This window comes from Ascaphus truei, chromosome 6, assembly GCF_040206685.1.
Source record: "Ascaphus truei isolate aAscTru1 chromosome 6, aAscTru1.hap1, whole genome shotgun sequence".
Taxonomy (NCBI): Eukaryota; Metazoa; Chordata; class Amphibia; order Anura; family Ascaphidae; genus Ascaphus; species Ascaphus truei.
The window spans coordinates 72,123,953-72,141,712 of NC_134488.1; the positions used below are offsets into that span (position 1 = coordinate 72,123,953).

General features: G+C 42.7%; 1 protein-coding gene across 4 annotated transcripts in view; it reads right to left on the reverse strand.

The window, feature by feature from the left end:
* The window catches only part of DVL1 (dishevelled segment polarity protein 1), a 110,541-nt gene that overhangs the window by 32,748 nt on the left and 60,033 nt on the right, over positions 1-17,760 (reverse strand). The window contains exons 1-2 of one of the 4 annotated variants that reach the window (XM_075604784.1): positions 3,023-3,074; positions 883-1,264 (exon numbers count right to left, since the gene is read on the reverse strand). The exons of the other annotated variants lie outside the window; for them this stretch is intronic. Of the exons in view, the coding sequence (XP_075460899.1) occupies positions 883-1,063 (181 nt within the window). The 5' untranslated portion in view covers positions 1,064-1,264; positions 3,023-3,074. Of the gene's footprint in view, positions 1-882; positions 1,265-3,022; positions 3,075-17,760 lie in introns of those variants that run through there. 4 annotated transcript variants of the gene reach the window in all.

Genomic DNA, 17,760 nt, shown 5'->3' on the forward strand with positions numbered 1-17,760 from the left:
TAATGTATCTAACAACCGAACCCAACACATCCACGTGCTAACACCAAGGTCACCTCTTCCCAACTCTTCTAGTAGCATTCACTGGAACTCAAAGACAGAGAGGACCAGTTAAGCAGTTCGTGGAGTTTGTTCTTTTCTATGCACTTTAGGATAAACAACAAATGTTCCATGCCAAGCACATATACATACTATCATATAGGTATATCTTTATTTATATAGTGCCATCCATATAGTGCTTTACAGCAGTAACATGCGTGAAATAATAGAAATAAGCGCTTCATACATAAAAGTCACATTAGGAAAAGGAGACCCTGCCCCAAAACACAAAGAAATAAAGAAAAATAAACACAGCATCTTTGCGGTGATTCACCTTAATATAACCATCTGCACCCATTAACAGATTCGTCTAATGTCATAACATGACCTCCTCAGTAAGATCATCACTTTCAGCTGCGCTCCAATTCTCCCCGGGGAGAATACGTTTCTCAAGGATACACCAAATCTGTTTTTTTATTCTTTTCTAAATGTTGTTAGCATGAAACAGATTATTATTATTGTTATACCTGGGTTATAATCAGATAATAATAATAATAATAATAGTAAGGTAAAATGTAAAATAAACACTTTATATGGAAGACGATAATCTCTCCAAGTCTACTGGGAATTGTTTAGGCTCTAAAATGTTTGAAGCGTTGCTATATATTCTGAAATCCATGTTACGTTATTAACTGCATCAAGCGTGTGATTTTATATATCACTATTTATCCCTCTCTTGAATCCACAGCGGCATCAAAGTGATACATCTCGACAGCAGCTTTTTATTTAAGGGCACTGCTCCTCAACTCTTAAGATTAAGGCACAAGGGTCCAGAGTAATACCTACAGTGACGCACACGTGGTTGGGTTTCTGGGTGACAGCGAATGGGTTCCAGAGGCCACCGCAGACGACAATGACCTCTATGACTGATCCTTCTCACATGGTTGGGTCCTGGGAAGGAGCAATGGGGCTGCTGGCGCAGTGGGGGACTCCTCCCAAAACATTCCAGGAATGCCGATGTGACCATGAGAACCTCCTAGTTAGATGGGTACAAATCCAGAGGAACCCAAAGCTACAGTTATGAAAGCAGCAGCCACTCAGAGATGGGCTAGAAATGAAGCACTATGGTCAATGATATGATGGTGCTGGGAGGTTGTCAAATATGAAAGGTTTACGGGATGGACATGCTCTTCTTCCAATGACACTTCCTCATCAGATGCTTGGTGATCTGAAATGACGGCGAAACAGGAAAACGATTGGCACCCATGGTAAGTGTTTCTCACCCATGTCAAATCAGTCCTACTTACTTTGCTTATTTGTTTGTGTACTACTTAAACTTTCTAAAGATCTTTTGCCAGATGAAAACATGCATGGTCCCATAATCCTCATAACAGAGATTATCTGATGGTAAATCCCCTAATGCAGTATTATATCTCTAATAAAAAAATCCACAGAGATGAGGGTGTTACATTACACGACATCCCACCATTTCTGACATTAGAACTTGAAACTCAGCTGTATGCAACTTTGGCACTTTTCACATTAAAAAAATGTCAAGAACTAATTGTATGCAGCGGCCCCTTATGTATCAACATACAGAAAAACTTATTTTGATGCACTGCTCCAATTTTGCTCCAAATTTGCGCTATATGTACCAAACTTGTTGCTCTATTTTCTTACATGAGGTGCATATTTTTAAGCAACAAAAATAACGTAGCATCAGAGCTGGCGGATGTTTTTGCTGCGGGTTGTAAGTAGAAACAGTGAGGCACAGAGGCACAGTATGATAAATCTCATTACAATCTGTGTGCCATGTAACTGTTCCCTAACCCCTCCTATTGACCCTCCCCAAAACACAAGCACAGCGCGCAAAAAGTGGAGCAAAGTCTTTGATACATTGGAGCAAAGAGGCGCAACACAAAAATGCTGCAATTTGCTCCCAAATTGTCTTAGTACATAGACCCCCGTGTACTGTGATAAAACTGCGCCTGCCCAACATGGAAGTAGGGATTTAGCTCTAGTATATTTGTCACCCTGCACTGAACGCCAGCTCTGTGGATCACACATTAACCTAATACATATACAGATGTAGCAGGCTTCATTGTTCCCACTGGTGTGATATATTTTGATATATTGCATTAAATCCTATGGAAACACTGATATTCTGAGTTATATTGAGATATGTTGTGATATCTGGGAAAACAAGGTCACATGCTACATTTGTATATATGTATACATACGTACAATCTAGAAAACGGCACTGTAGATACTACAGTAGGTTTCCCGAGGTCAGCAATGATAGGTCATTGAAACGCCTTTCTATTTATTTTTATTTTCACCCTTGTTTATTCCCATATGAAAAAGGTGGTTTCCCAGAGTGTGCACGTCTGTGAGCTGAACACACTGCAAACAAGTTTACCCAACACACACGCTATGTGGGTTTAGGCACTGATTCATTTAACGAAGTACTTAATTTGCCAATCGCTTGCATGGAATGTGGATGGTGAGCAAAACACATCTAAGCTCACAATGGACTGTTTCTTTAGAGAGACCAGGTGATTGATATACAAGCATTTCTGGAACAATCTTTTGAATGTTTCAGAAGTGCTTTTACGTACTTTTATTTTGGCACATCTCAAAGAACGTACGGGTGAAAGTGTTTGCATTATTAAGGTGCCCTTTTCCTTCATGTTGCTGACATATTTCCTATTACTATACACTATGGCAGAAAACGCCACATAATAGTGAAATAATAATGATACACTTTAATAAAGTAGAGTGACAACACATCACCTGTGGCTCTTTTGCTGGTAACCAGTTAGTAATCAACTGGACTGATTAAGCTCCATAGGGAACAGCATACATTACTGGCATCTTTGGTAGCAAAGGGTTTAAGAAATGATCAGCTAGAAACCCATTGACTTTAGACCTATATCTAAATATCCACCTTCTAAATACATGCTATAAAATAAGATCCTGTACTTACATGGCTTGGATGAACACAGCCAAACTTAGATTCTTGTTCTCGCTGCAAAACCTTTGCAATAAATCCCATTGCCCCCAGTGATACCTGCAAGTACTGTTCAAACACAGCCCCCCTGCCTCTCACATAGGGTGATGTCAGTGCACTGCTAGCCAACCAGAGCAAGGTATGCAAATGTCCCAGTGAGCTGCTAGATGGGGCCTCGGGCACAGACATGGTTGTTGAGAATGATAAATGACCACTTCAGAGGTGGGTACCCTAAGGGTGTGTGGGATACGGAGCCATGCTCTCTGGTGGTAGGAGTAGTGTTAATGATCTGTGCAGGCCTATCTTGCAATTACATTTTTAAGAAAATGATGTAACATTCTCTTTGATGCTAGTAAACCATCACTCTATATAGTCTCTTTAGACAGCTCAGGCGGTTTGCCCCCAAAAGATTCTTTACTAACAAACCTACGTCTAACCCCTTCACTGCCGAATAAGTCTGTGTTACTCAGCAGGTCATCCTTTGCCTTTAAACTGCTACCTGAAAGGTCCGTCATGTTTTAGGACTAGTGTAGGTCCTGTATTCCAGGCGGTGATATTTTAGTGGCCTTTAGAGAAATGCCATTGTGTCTTCAGTAAACAAGGGGTGTAAATGTATGAAGTGGATCTTGGAGCCCTTTCATCATGTATCATGTACAAAGGGAATAAGCCCCATTTTCTGTTATGTGAGCACCAAGTTGCAATATGGGGAATGTCAATAGGAGTACTTAGCAAGGAGTTACTGTACATGGAGCGCATATTACAAAGGTATTGGTCTATTAAGTAGTATGTGTCTGGCCATTACTGAATATGCTAGGAAGCTATTTCCCTGTGCAGGAGAATATTTTAGCAAATAACTAAGGTCCCCATCGTTCATGTTTGCAAGAACTGATTTCTCAGTGCTCGGCGGCTGTCACTCACCACCAAGCACGGATATTGTCCCCCCATGATTCCTAGATTAAACAGCAGCAGGTGGTGCATGGCAAACAGCAAGCACAGGGCGTTGAAGAGGCAGGTACGTCCACCCTCTGCAGCCTCCTTCCAGCCCTTTCCACCTTCTGATGTCCGCTCACCGTCCACCCTCTCCTGCACTGCCCCTCTCCATCCACCCTCGCCTGCGCTATCCCCCCTGTACAACTCTTATTTTTGGGGGGAGTGTATACTCTGTGAATCTGTGTTCTGAATTTATACATAAGAGTGTAAACTCTTTGGATTAGTGTCCTGCATTTATACATTAGAGTGTAAGCTTTGTGGATTAGTGTTCTGTATCTATACATTAGTGTAAACTCTGTGGATTAGTGTTCTGTATCTATACATTAGAGCAAGGGTGTGCAAACTTTCAGCCCTGCGCCCCCCTGCCTGCTCAGCCCCAGTGCTCACGCCCCCCCCCCCCCTCACCTGGTAGCAGGGTCATGTGACGTCACGTGACACCCACGGCATCATTTGACACACGCATTGCCATGGTGACGCGTCGTCCGATTCCGTCGGATAGCCTGTGAATTACAGAGGCCTTGCGCGCTACCCGGCATTTCATTTAAATGCTTTGGGGAAGAGCGTGGGACCTCTGTGACCGCCACACCCCCTAAAAAATTCTCACCCCCCCTTCCCAGTTTGCGCATCCCTGCATTACAGTGTAAGATATCTAGATATCACAGTGCAATATCTGCATGTGTCACTGCCAGTGTGTAAAGCATGATGGGAGTCACTGGAAGAGGTTTTGATGCAATACTAAGAATCTTAGGCTAAGTCCCCACTGGCGCTGAGCGCGCTCATGCTTGGAGAGCGCTCCAAGCATGAGCGCCGGGTGTCCGGCTAGTACGTGCGCGCGGGGGAGGAGGGGGGCATTGCGGGTAGTTGAGCGCGCAGGTAAGTATAGAATTTTTGTTTACAATCGCGCATGAGCGCTGCGTGCACCGCGTGAGCGGGGACTTACATATATCTATATATGCAAGTCTCCTCCGCAAGCGTCGCCCGCTCAGCGCTAGCGGGGACTTAGCCTTAGATTTGATAGAGCTGCAAGAAAGAAATGGCACAGCACATCAAAGCAAACTGGTCTTTGCGATGATACGTTGATCCATTACAGGTCAACAAAAGTGGATTAGAAAGCCATGCTTCATGGGTCTCGAGCAGGAAATTGGTTGTAATGCAATATTAGGAAGGTTTTAAGCAGCAAATGGCTTATTATGCAAACATCATATACATGGCGTAATGCCACCAGTGCTGCAGAGTGCTGCTCTACAGAATGAAAAGAATGACAAAGCCAAGCTCTTCGTCGCTTCCTGGTAGTGAATAAGGCTTTGTCCCCACTGGCGCTGAGCTTGCTCATGCTTGGAGAGCTCTCCAAGCATGAGCGCAGGTTGTCCTTTAAAATTTTGCAAACGCTCACGCGGGGGGGGAGGACGATGCTGGGGAAGCGGAGCGCGCTAGAGAGTATCGCGTGAGCGGGGACTTGCATATATATTTATATGCAAGTCACCTTGCCAAGCGCCAGCCGCTCAGCGAGCTCAACGGGACGCAGCCTAAGAGGGAGAGGTTCCTGAAGTGCATTTGTGGTTTTCGTGGGTCCGAGTTTGAGAACTCCTAGATTAGAGAAACTGCTTACCATGTCTTTGTAGCAAGGAAGTGATTAAAGCAGCAACACATGAAATCCGATGTTTAATTTAGAAAAAGGAGTTCTGTGGTATTAGATAAGTGACTGTAATTTTTTTGTTTGTTTGTTTTTATTCAACTCTTAATGCCATTTTTAATGTGTTTTAAAGCATCCTTTTATTTCTACAGCAGGTTTTAACCCACTGTGACGGGGAGGAAAGGGTTAATACCTGATTTGCCATGCATTACTGTTGTTGCCCTGTCCCCGCCATTTTTATTCCCCATGTGCAGGCCATTCCCTGTCTGCGAGGGTAAAAGACAAGATGCATTGCTTGCCATACCCTCTAACCAACACATGATAGAAGATCTTAAATGTAAGGCAGGAGGTATTTTTTTTATAAGTCTAAGCAGGAATTACTTGGACATCCAGCTGTGATATGGGTGAATGAGCTTCGGTATTTTTATGACCAAGCCTGAAAGGGTTGTAATTATTTTTATGAAGGAGCCTCAAAAGGCTTCCACAGATTTAGAGTCCCCCTGTCTAAAAGAGTGTCAATTATGACAAGACCCATAGGCCCATAATGTATACAATACTGGCATACTGATGCACAGCAGATGTCAAGCTAGTGACACCTCTAAGGCTAAGGTCCCGTTGCACGCGTCCGCACGGCTGGCTTGCTTGCCGGCGGCGCGTGCAACTCGCTGTACCGCGATCTGCGGTCTACAGGAAACTTCAGTAGTAGCGGGGGGGGCGTGGCCAAATGGGTCGGGGGGGGTGCGGCCATGACGTGAGGGGGCGCGGCCATGACGTAGGGGGCCGGAGCGGGAGGATTGACAGGGAGGGGGGGGCGTGGCTTGAGCGGAGGGACCCGCTACTCTTCCCCCCCCTCCCTCCACGGGCTGCCACGGGCTGCAGGTAAGTAAAAAAAACACACACACGCAGGCACTCATACATACATACATACATACACACACACACACACACACACACACACAGGCAGGCGCACACACACACACACACACACACACACACACACACACACACACACACACACACACACAAACAGAGACAGGCACGCCCGCACTCAGGCACACACATACACACACACAGACAGGCACGCACGCTGCTTTCACTCCACACTCCTCCCCGCTCCCCGAAGCCTCTCCTCCTCCCGAAGCCTCCCCTCCCCATTGGCTCACAGCCACACCACGTGACGTGTCGAAGCTAGGAAACACCATTCTCTTGTGTCTCCTAGCGGCTGACGCGCCACAGCGTGTAGTCAGCTGTGCCGCCAGGGGGGACCGGGACCGGCTCGCGAGGATTCCCCTGCTGGTGGGGAACTCGCTACATTGCCGCCCGCGCCAACGAGCGCAGCGGGTCCCAGGCCTTAGTCAGAGATCAGACTTAGTGGCCCCAAGAAATGGGTGTAGCCCAGGTATGCTAAGTGGCATGGGCGTCAACCTGACCCATGCGCCCTGCCCACCGGACAGCTCTTTTAACCGGTCTTATGAACTGTGGGTCACTTGGCTATTCGTGGGTTTTTTTGTTCCCACGAGGGGATTGGATCCACATGTTAAAGATAGCTTTGGCCAGTCTATAACTGTGGCCTCCCAGGTATTTCCCAGTGTGATTCCTGAATTTTAATCCATGATGTAAAGATGCAAGACTTTGTTCCAGTATAGCAGCAACCAGTCCAGGAGTGAAGGGGTTAATAACCACAGGACTTTTAAAACCAAGGCTGCATTTCTTGCACTGGCAAGCAAAGGACAATTTATTTCGTTCCAAGGACAATTTATTTCGTTCTCTTATCCCAGTGAGTGTTTTCAAGTGTATTCTGCAGATGTCGTGTGTTTGTCTATTAAGGAAATAAATCACAATTTATTTTGCAACTTGTTCTGTTCAATCAAGTACCAAGAAATATAAATGTATTGATAAAAGTTTGTGTCATTGTGACACCCACCTCCCAATCAGCACAAGATCTCTGCAACACTTCCCTGTTTGGGATAATTTCTTGTCAATATTCCCAGCAGTTTGAGCTGCAAACTGTAACGATAATGTTACCGTAGCAATATAAGGATACATTGTAGCTGCTGAGTTACACTGACTGAAGCAACCATTATGGATAAACTGCACACAATCAGGATTTGTACAGATTTATAACAGGAGCACCAAACGATTACCAGCTTAGGTAAGAATGTAGAATTATACATTGTCACATGCTTTACATATACAAATAATAAAGAAATAAAGAAAGTTGGGGAGTAGTATTGCTGCTTTAAGCTGCAGAGGTTCTGTGCAAGCTGCGTGTGGACTGTCCTAAGCAGTAATAGGACTGAGGCAGCTCTAACAATGCAGGCTGATCTGTTTGTGGCAGAATACGGCTCTGTGAATGTGGACTGCTCTGAACCGACCCCAAGGGATTTCAGGGCACACAATGAGGACTTCACAAAAACTTGCAACAATTTAAGCTATTATGTATACTGCAGGCTTTGTGTGTACCATTCAAATGAAATGAGGGAGCTTTGTGTGGGACACAAAAATAACTAATGGAACAATTTTGACGGGACTGAAGGCTCTTTAATTGTTTGTGAATTGTACAAAAGCTATTTCCCTGATATTTACAGTCAGCAGAGATTAAGAACCGAAATCAGGTGAATTTGGGTGTTCGGGACCCCAGAAAAATGGCTTTTTATTAGAATAGAACTGATTTGAATCAGTGATACTCCATTGGAGTATATGAGGGATACAGTAGCTAGTGCGAATAAAACCGGCAAGATTGACTAAATCAGTGACTCGCTGTAAAATCAGAAAAGCAATTGTGTATTGAAGGGTGTGAGTCAGTTATGTGCTTTTGATTTCTATAGCAGGAATTAGCCCACGGGTGTACAAACTGGGGGGGGGGGGTCCCCCTTATCTGCGGGGGCGCTGGGTTTACAGAGGCCCTGTGCGCAGCGGGGAAGCGGCGAAGGCCTCTGTAATCTTTACTTACCTTGGTTCGACGGCTTCTGGGGACGCATCGCCATGGGAACGCAGTGTCAAATGACGTTCATGTGACGTTGCGTTGCTATGGTACCGTGACGTCATGACGCCCAGAACCAAGGTAAGGGGTGGGGGGGCGCGTGGAGAGGACAGCCAGCAGGGGAGCGCAGGGGAAAAAGATTGCGCTCCCCTGCATTAGCACACCTCTGCAGCAGTGCAAGATCTTTGTAACACTTTCCTGTTTGTGATCATTTGTTGCCAATGTTCCCAGCAGTTAGAGCTGTAAACTGTAACAATAGGTAATGTTACCTTGGTAATATAAGGATACATGGTAGCTGCTGAGTTACACTGACTGAAGGATTGATTTGAAACTGAAAGGCAGCCATTTAGTGAACCCTACAGGATCTTTTTGATCGATCAAGGAAGAACGAATCGATCGGCAGCTTAAGCAATTAGGTACAATAAAAGGTAATCAAAGGCTGCATATATTAAAACCAAAAAACAACAAAAAAAATAAATATATATAAAATGACTTTTTGAATAAAAATCTATTTTTTCAAACATGCGAGTGCTGCAGATCTACTTTCCTACACACACACACACACACACACACACACACACACACACACACACACACACACACACACACACACACACACACACTCACACACACACACACACACACACACACACACACACCCTTGCTTGGAGTACCTCTTTAAGCGACATCTCTGACTGGTTTCTGGGAGCCTCTGGGTTTTCTTATTCACTTAACACTTCTCTTACAAGGTGACATGTTGCTTTTCCACTCGGTCTCCAGCGTAACACAGCCTCACTGCTACACGTATTCTTTGACAATGTGCTGATGCTTTATCGTTTGCTTTATACTCTCCTCTGACTCCCTCGTCCCCTAAATGCATTTGTAGCTGATAAGGTGGCTTTTAAACCTCACCGACAGCAATGCAACAGTGAGGATAGGTCGAGGGGGCTGGAATTAGTGGAGCCACAAAACAGCAAGAGACAGGAGTGCAAAATATAATTTGGGGCAGGGAATGAGATGCCAGTATATCAGTGCTGACCTTTTCTTATTGTGAGTGAAGAAAAGGGTCATTGCAGTGTTACAGTCACATTCTTAAGCAGTTCCAAAAACACACACAGTTGACTCAATTCTTGCAGTCTGTAGCTTTTTAGAGCCCCCCAAATAAATGTTTAAGGCTGCAGACTACTAAATGCCCATAATCCTCTTGGAATGACGGCACATTTCCAGCCACCTATTGATTATGTTTACAATAAACAGAGCCACAAAATATATTATTGCTCTTCTCTAATAATTACAGCTGCTGATTAGCACTGACTAATAATAATAACTTTATTTCACATAGCGCTTTTCTCCCAATGGGACACAAAGCGCGTCACAATTACAGCATATTGCGCGGTACGCAGCACATAGGCATTTTACACACACAGTCTGTGCCCAAATGAGCTTACAATCTATGCTTTTGGTGGTGACTTGCTCAAGGTGAAAGGGAGCTGACACTGGGGATTGAACCAGGTTCCCTGGAATCAAACTCAGTCAGTTTAAAGAGTCAGTGTCTTTACTCAATGAGCCTCTCCTTCATCATACGGTAGCTCCATCGTCCACATGAATGTGGTCTGGGTGACCACACTCAAAAATGACATAGAATTAGAAACACTTTCACTTGCAATAGGTAGACTATTGGTGTCTATGGCCACCGATTCAACATGCTGTAAAACCACATCCCAGTGCTGGAGAAGAGATCAGCTCCATTCAATTAATGTAATTAATATCTTCTCCAGCATCGGGAAGCAGCACGTTCAATAGGGGCCTGTAAGAGTAATGACCAACAAGCGATACTGAAAAAGATCGAAGCTCATCATGCAGCAGTGTTAGATCCCTTCAAACCCATCTATCTCTATGGCAACTGTATATATTTCTCTGTTGTTATCACAGTGTGTGAGATGTTAGCATAGTGGTGCTCTGCGGGCCTTGCTAACAGCTCTGGATGGAAATGTATATAAATGTATAATTTATAGAAATGCCTAATAACACATTCAACTACAACATGTACCTTTTATATGCGGGAGACAGGGAAAGACACTAGCAATATGTTGGTATATTGCAGGTCTGTCTTGAAGTGAAAGGGTTAAGTGACTCCAGAATGGTTTAAAGTAACTCATAGAGTGGCTATCCGCATGGATGTACTGTCATACAGAATTGAGGGTTATTTGCAGTTCTATGTGTGCTGCTATTGATAGCCAGCTAATATAAGCACTGCAGGAATCAGGTGAGGACAGCTATGGGGTAGTTAATGCCTAAAAGTATTCCTACAGGCTGCAAGTGAAATGCATTAGCAGAGATTAATGAGGGTCTATAGAGGCCAGGAGAAAAGGTCTTGTCTAGAAAAGAAGCCTTGCCCTAGACAAAGTGCAGTCCAAATTCCCCAAAAGATGTTATGGCTTCCCAAAATGGTGCTGTCATTATGCTCGAGTGGAGTTGGCCAAGTTTATCTCGACACTCCTCTTGTTTTCGTTCACCTCGTTTTTCAAATGTCGCTTGAGCAGATAAAGCGACTGTGAATCTGTACACAGAACAGCTGTGGTCAGAACACTTAGGTGCTATGGAACAGCTGCAACCACTGCTTTCCTATAGCTCCCTGTACCTACTGAGTTTTATCCGGCCGCAATGGAGTAACCAGATAAGGTCTAATTAGCAAGGAATGTCAGGTGGCTTTTCATCTTCTGGAAACAGCTAAACAAACTTTAGTAAAAACACACTTGTTTTGCTAATGTGTTAATAATGTGCTGAGTTCATAGATGTTATTGGACCCAATAAGCTCTCCAAAGACAGATAAACCCGCAATGTAAAACCTTGACCGTTGGTACCTCCATTTGCTCAAACGTGCTGAGAATCTCTTCTGTGATTATACAGAGAGCAGCAGACTTAGAGCAGAAGCCGGTGATCATAGTGACTTTGTTTCAAGGCCATAGAGCCAGGGCAGGTGCAAGGGTTTCATGCGCCCTAGGCGAAACGTAACATGTGCGCCCCAGTTGTATAAAAAAATAATAAGATTAATCAAATAAACAGTGGCGTAGCGATCGGGGGGCTGCGACCGCACCCCAGCACGATGCAAAATAAAAATAACAGGGTGCCAAAATACCGGACAAAAAAAAGAAAAATAATTAAAAAAAAAAAAAAATAATAATAATAAGAGGAATAAATTATTATTATTATTAATGCGCCCCTAGCACCTTTGCACCCTAGGCGACCTCCTAAGTTCGCCTAATGAACAGGCCGGTTCTGCCGCAGAATGGGTGAACTCGTTGACACCTTTGATTGTTCTTGAGCAGAGATGTATTTAGAAATACTATACTATTCTATAGTGCTTATGCTGGACACAATACTGTAATATAGCAATATTTTCCTGCCACAAAGACACATTTTTTGAGTACTAAAAGCATAGCAAAATGAAGTGGTTAGTAAAAGTTGCAATAGTAATCAAAGAAGCCGCAATGCACATCCAATACGATAAATGATTTGATTCATTTTTATGTGGTTTCTGTTCTCCTAAGTATTGGTCATTTAGTTCAATCTTTTGAACAAGAATCTAGAATCTCAAACTTTGTGTCCAACTTGAAAGGCAAGTGCAGTGCCATAAAGAGGCAGCACCTCCTAAGGTGAAACTCCACTAAAGACAGCGCATACGTATAACATTAAATGTAACTGACTGGCAATCAAAAAAAAAGTTAAACTTTTTTTTTTTTTTTTAAACATTTCCATTGTAAACAAAAGCTTTGCGGTTTTGTTACAATCTGTATCTAATGTCTTTGGGCAATTAGACTGTTGGTCAGTCCTCAATACTAGTGGCGAGTTGATTGCATATTAATTTGCGTACTACGTTCTACAGAACCTATCAAAAAAAGCTAACCAGCCGAAAATTTCTGGAAGAAATCAAGTTGATATAATTAAATATTTTTACATTATTTTAACTTTGAAATATTTCGTTAATAAAAGAACATTTAGAGGTTTTTTTTGTTGTTGAAGACAACTAATATCTACTCTTTAAGGTGATAAAACGGTTTGTGTAACCTCCAAAGAATGAATGTCCCCAGTCATTTCTGGGAAAGTAATATCCAGCATAAGACCTGTTATTAAAACAATACAATATCCTTCGCCTCACAGTACCTATAAATTCCAAACTCTGCCTCCCAGTTGAGGGTATAACATTAAACCATATTAAATTAAATCACTTAAGCAGAATTAAACGCATTCACTTTGGTCTGTAACGCTGCAACAACAATTTACATTATTATGTTTTAATACTCCACCAGCTATTCAGCTGGCATGTTATATCTAAAAACCAAACCTCTAAAGAAAGATGACTGGGCCGGTGGGAGAGGTGCTCAACTGATTTAAAAAAAAACGAATGATCAGACTACTACGGTCTCCCCCTTTTATAAACTTTTTCCCCTCCCGAATAACTGAAAAAACAGCTCCGTGCCGGCCAACTACCCACGCGCCCCCTCTAACCGGCCAATGCAAAACTGCAAACACACACCCCCCAACCAATCCCCTTCCACCACTTACTCCAACTTAGTCGTAGCTGACCAATCGTCCACACGGACATGCTGGCCCGTGGCTAAATGCCAAGTAGCCTTGTCATTATGATGCTATCATTAGTCAACCAGATAGGATGGAGATCTTTTCACTGACCTTTTAGATGAGTTGATTTAATAAAGTCAAACAAATTGCGTCATCATTGACTCACATTCTGTCACTATATCAACGTTCTGTGCTCAAGTATGGCTTCATTTGCGCCAGTGAGCGTTTTGGGGTACTGGTTAGGGGTGGAGATAGTCTGTGCAATGGTATATTGAGATTTAGAAATATCTGAACCTGTAAATAGTGCAGCTTTCTTTCTCATTGTGCCAAATGAATCCAAGTCTGAGGTGGTGTTAACTTCTGCTCCTAAAAGATCTGAACCAAACGTGAAAAACAATATTAACAAACCGAATGCCTATGCCACTGGAGAAAACTGACCCAGATGTTCTTGCTTTGGAGAAAATGGCTCAATCATGATACATATCTGGCGTAAAGTTAATCACCACAAGACAAGTGAAGTCTTCCTTTGAAGGGGGGTTAAAATGTTTTCAGGACGCCAAATATACTAGTACAGGACAATTTGGGGTCTGTTGTATCCGACGGTCTCTAATCCCAATGAATCGCTCCGACGGGATTAATGATTAATGTGCGATAGTGCAGATTGGGGCCCTTTCGCATGTAAACTTCCACTGACTTCAATGGGAGTTTCCATGCGATAGTGCCCCAACTGGCACTATCACATCTTAATGAATAACCCCTATGTCTCCGTTACCATAAACTAGAACTAGGATATGGCTTAATATGATTTCCTGATTCCTCTGTGCAGTATGTAACCTCTGAGTCCCATAGAAATGCATTGAATTAATTGACTTTTAAACATATGATAAATCTCAGTTTAAGAAATTATCTCCCCCTTAAAAAAAAAACAAAAAAAACCCGTATTTTCCATTTTTTGTAGAATCTCAACTTTTGATCACAAATAAAATATTACAAAATCGATGAAACCTCACAGGTTTGCAATCCCATTTACAGATCAAGTAACCTTCTCTGAGAGGTAACAAACCAATCCTGCCTTCCTCGAAGGAGAGCAGAAGGCTCTACCCCAAGGGGACAGCCACTTGAGAAGCCTGAAACCAAAAGGGAATAAACAAGGGCTGCAAGCGAGTGGCCATCTGCTCTGAAGATCTGGAGGAAACAGATGCTGGAAGATATTGATCTGTAAATAGATCATAGTTGTCTTTGGGATATAACCAAGCCAATATTTTAAAGTGGGTTAGGATTAGGATTGCCACCTGCCTCGTGATCTTGCAATGTCCATGTAATCCCTGAAATAGCAAGAGATTCAGCATGTAATGTTGCCAACCTAACTCAACCTAGGCCATCGCGATCCAATCCTAGTTCTACAATTAGCCATGTGCCAAAGAAATGCTGGATCATTATGAAGCAGAGTTCAATGTGATTAGCGTTACAAAGTAAGGAGTAGACTAACATCTCCTGGTGACATGGAGTTAGGTTGACAATGCGAGGTATGCAAAAGAATAGAAAGATAAAGTTAGTGATACAGTTCCTGTAGTTAACATCCACAGGTTTACTCCGCCTTAGTACGGCACAAGCTATGGCACAACAGCGGCCCATGTGCCAAACCAGGCACCTCAGGGCCCTTCAACAAGTTTTCCAAAGGGACCAGTTCAGAAAAGGTTTAGGAGCAGAAGGGACGCAAGTTTATTGTAATATAATTTGTGATGTATTCAAAATTATAATATTAAAAATGTTTGCAAGCATTTATAAAACCTGTACCATTTACATGACCTGATATTACAAGCGAGTTTGAGAGTGAAAACTGTGCATAGATGCTAATGCAACTGGTATGAAATGTCCAAATGGAAGTGGAGCCCCCTCCACTTTACTGTCGTTTCCGCTGTTGGTTGGCAGTTGCACCGTGTGACCGCTACTGAAGGCAGATGTCCAGTGGCTCTTGAGTGCTGCCCAACCTTCCCGGCAGCGAAAAGGTTAAAGAGATACGTTAGAAAGAAGAATGTGCTTTAAAATTGCAGTATCATTTGGTGCTTTCTCAAGCATCAGGTAACGTGAAAACTGGTGCGAAAAAAGGCATTTTTCATCTTGCATCCCCTTTGCTAGAATTATGCAGCCTGTGCACCAGCTTGTCATCAAGGTGGCGTTACAGAGAGTAAACTGATCCACATATTATAATGAGATATATCAGATTCAGTGGTCCAGGCGCACTAAGCTCCATTAGGCTATTTTACTCGATGTTAACCTACATTAACGTATAGTTCGTGCATAATGCCTATGCACTAAATCAAATAACAATGGTAACCCAGTGCTGCTCTTTAAATAACATATGGTTATTTTTTTCCCAGGAAATAGCGAGATCCCCCAAACCCCACCTTGAAAAAAACTTGTGTAGAGACACCTGTGCTCAAAAAGAAGCACACCTGAGACACCTGAGCGATATGTAATAGGAGTCATTAAGATATACTTTGTATCCTATTACCATATCTACCGGGTGTGCACCCTTTTAAGCACAGGTGTCTCAAGGTGGGCCTCTCTCATTACTTAACACCAGGTTATTGAAGCTAATGCAAAGTAGTGCTAAATTAACCTAACATTAACCCTATGCTAATGAGTAAACGATAGCCGTTGTTTTAGCATACAAGTAACTTTGTGGAAACCCTGGTTAAGGGTTAACAATCAGCACCAGACATAAGAAACCATTCATTAAGCTTTATGCAACTGTGAGCAGAAAAAGGTGCAGCGTGTCAAAACTCTCTCTTCTTTGCATGAATGCATAGGTTCTTGCAGCTGTCACTACTGGATCTAAGATAGCATAAATCTTTTTTTTTCAAAATGCAAGGAGCTGTAATGCACATCTTGTGAAAAAGAAAAACAGGTTTTAAATGAACTGGCTAAGGGCCATCAAAACAAGGGATAATTATATGTTTGAAAAAATTCCTCACATATTGAAGCGCTCACAACCCTTACACCAAAGACTGAGCATATCATTTTAGCACTAAGGCATCAAAAGTAAAAGTAACACATTACAACTTTCACATGGCTGTATGTTGTCTATCCAAACACGCCCGAAATAGTAAAAGGCATTTGAAGAAGGACAACTACATTAAGGGAGGTGAAAGATGCCTACGGTGTTATCTCTCTCGCCAAAATGGAATGAATATTTTACCGGCTAGACCTATATTTGCCAATTCAAACCAGAATCGGAGACTCTAAACATTGGGCACATGAAAATAGTTACAATACACTTTAGTTCCTCTGTCAACGTGAGATACAGGAGCAGACAAGCATGTAAGCACCTCCTACAAAGGCACCTTAACACGTGCTATTTATTTAATGCAAAGATCAGTATACAAATAAAACGTACAGTATTTTTGGATATATTTGTATATATTAATACATACATAAAAGTAGTGATATGTTCACTATAACCTGCCGACCATTTATGTAATCGCTTACTGATTTTTAAGCTGTTGTAATTAGCGTAAAGTTCAAAATATCAACGAGCAAGAGACAGGCAATTGAGTGCTCCATGGCTCTCACACACATAGAAATACGTACAATAGGTGCATCTGGTTTTAATAGGTACAGGACATAAAAATAGGTACAGTAGCCGCTAAAAAGGTATGGCGGGTATGGGATTGACTCCATCAAAACTGGTTGTTAACTACCTTTACATTTTTAATAGTATATGCAATATGTCGACCCCTGATCCTTATGGTAAAGAATATCCTGGTTTTATATTTTTCAGAACAATTGGTTTCCTTTGATGGGACAGCATGTCAAAATGCAAGGAGAGTTGGTTATAACACACAGATTTTTGATTTGTTCAACCTTGTCTTTGGTATTTAGACTTCAGTGTTCAGCTCTTACAGAACGCACTCAAAGAGGAATATTACCATCAAGTAAAACAAGGTCCTTCAATAAACTATGCAACCAATTAAGATTCACTAGCATCGTTGAGATGAATGGCGGTAGCAGGTGCTACTCCACTTACATGGTTTTCTGCACTTGGTTAAGTACAAATTTTGCCATAAAGAGTAAATAACATTACTGAAGAGCAAGAGTGTTAAAGGTGTGGTTACATAGTACATGAGGTTGAAAGAAGACATATGTCCATCAAGTTCACCCTATACTACATTTAGCATTGGTTCTGCATACCAGGTTTTTTTTTTTATAGGTGGGATGCAGGGTGTCTCCAGAGCTGAACCACGTTCATTTCAGCTCCAGCAACCCCCTTCCTACCGAGATAATTACCTCCGAAGGTGCCCCCGGTACCATCGCCTGCTAAGGAAATGAAATGGCGTTTTAAACCTCCCACGGCACATTGGCCAATAGGAAGCCGCAAAGTCATCCGTTGCGGATTTCTATTGGCCCACATGCCGCAGAAGATTTAAGAACCAGGAAGTACCAGCAGCTCCGACTGCGGCAAATATCGCTGAAATTAACACGGGTCAACTCAGGCGAACTCCTGCTTCCAACCTGTGCTGGAAA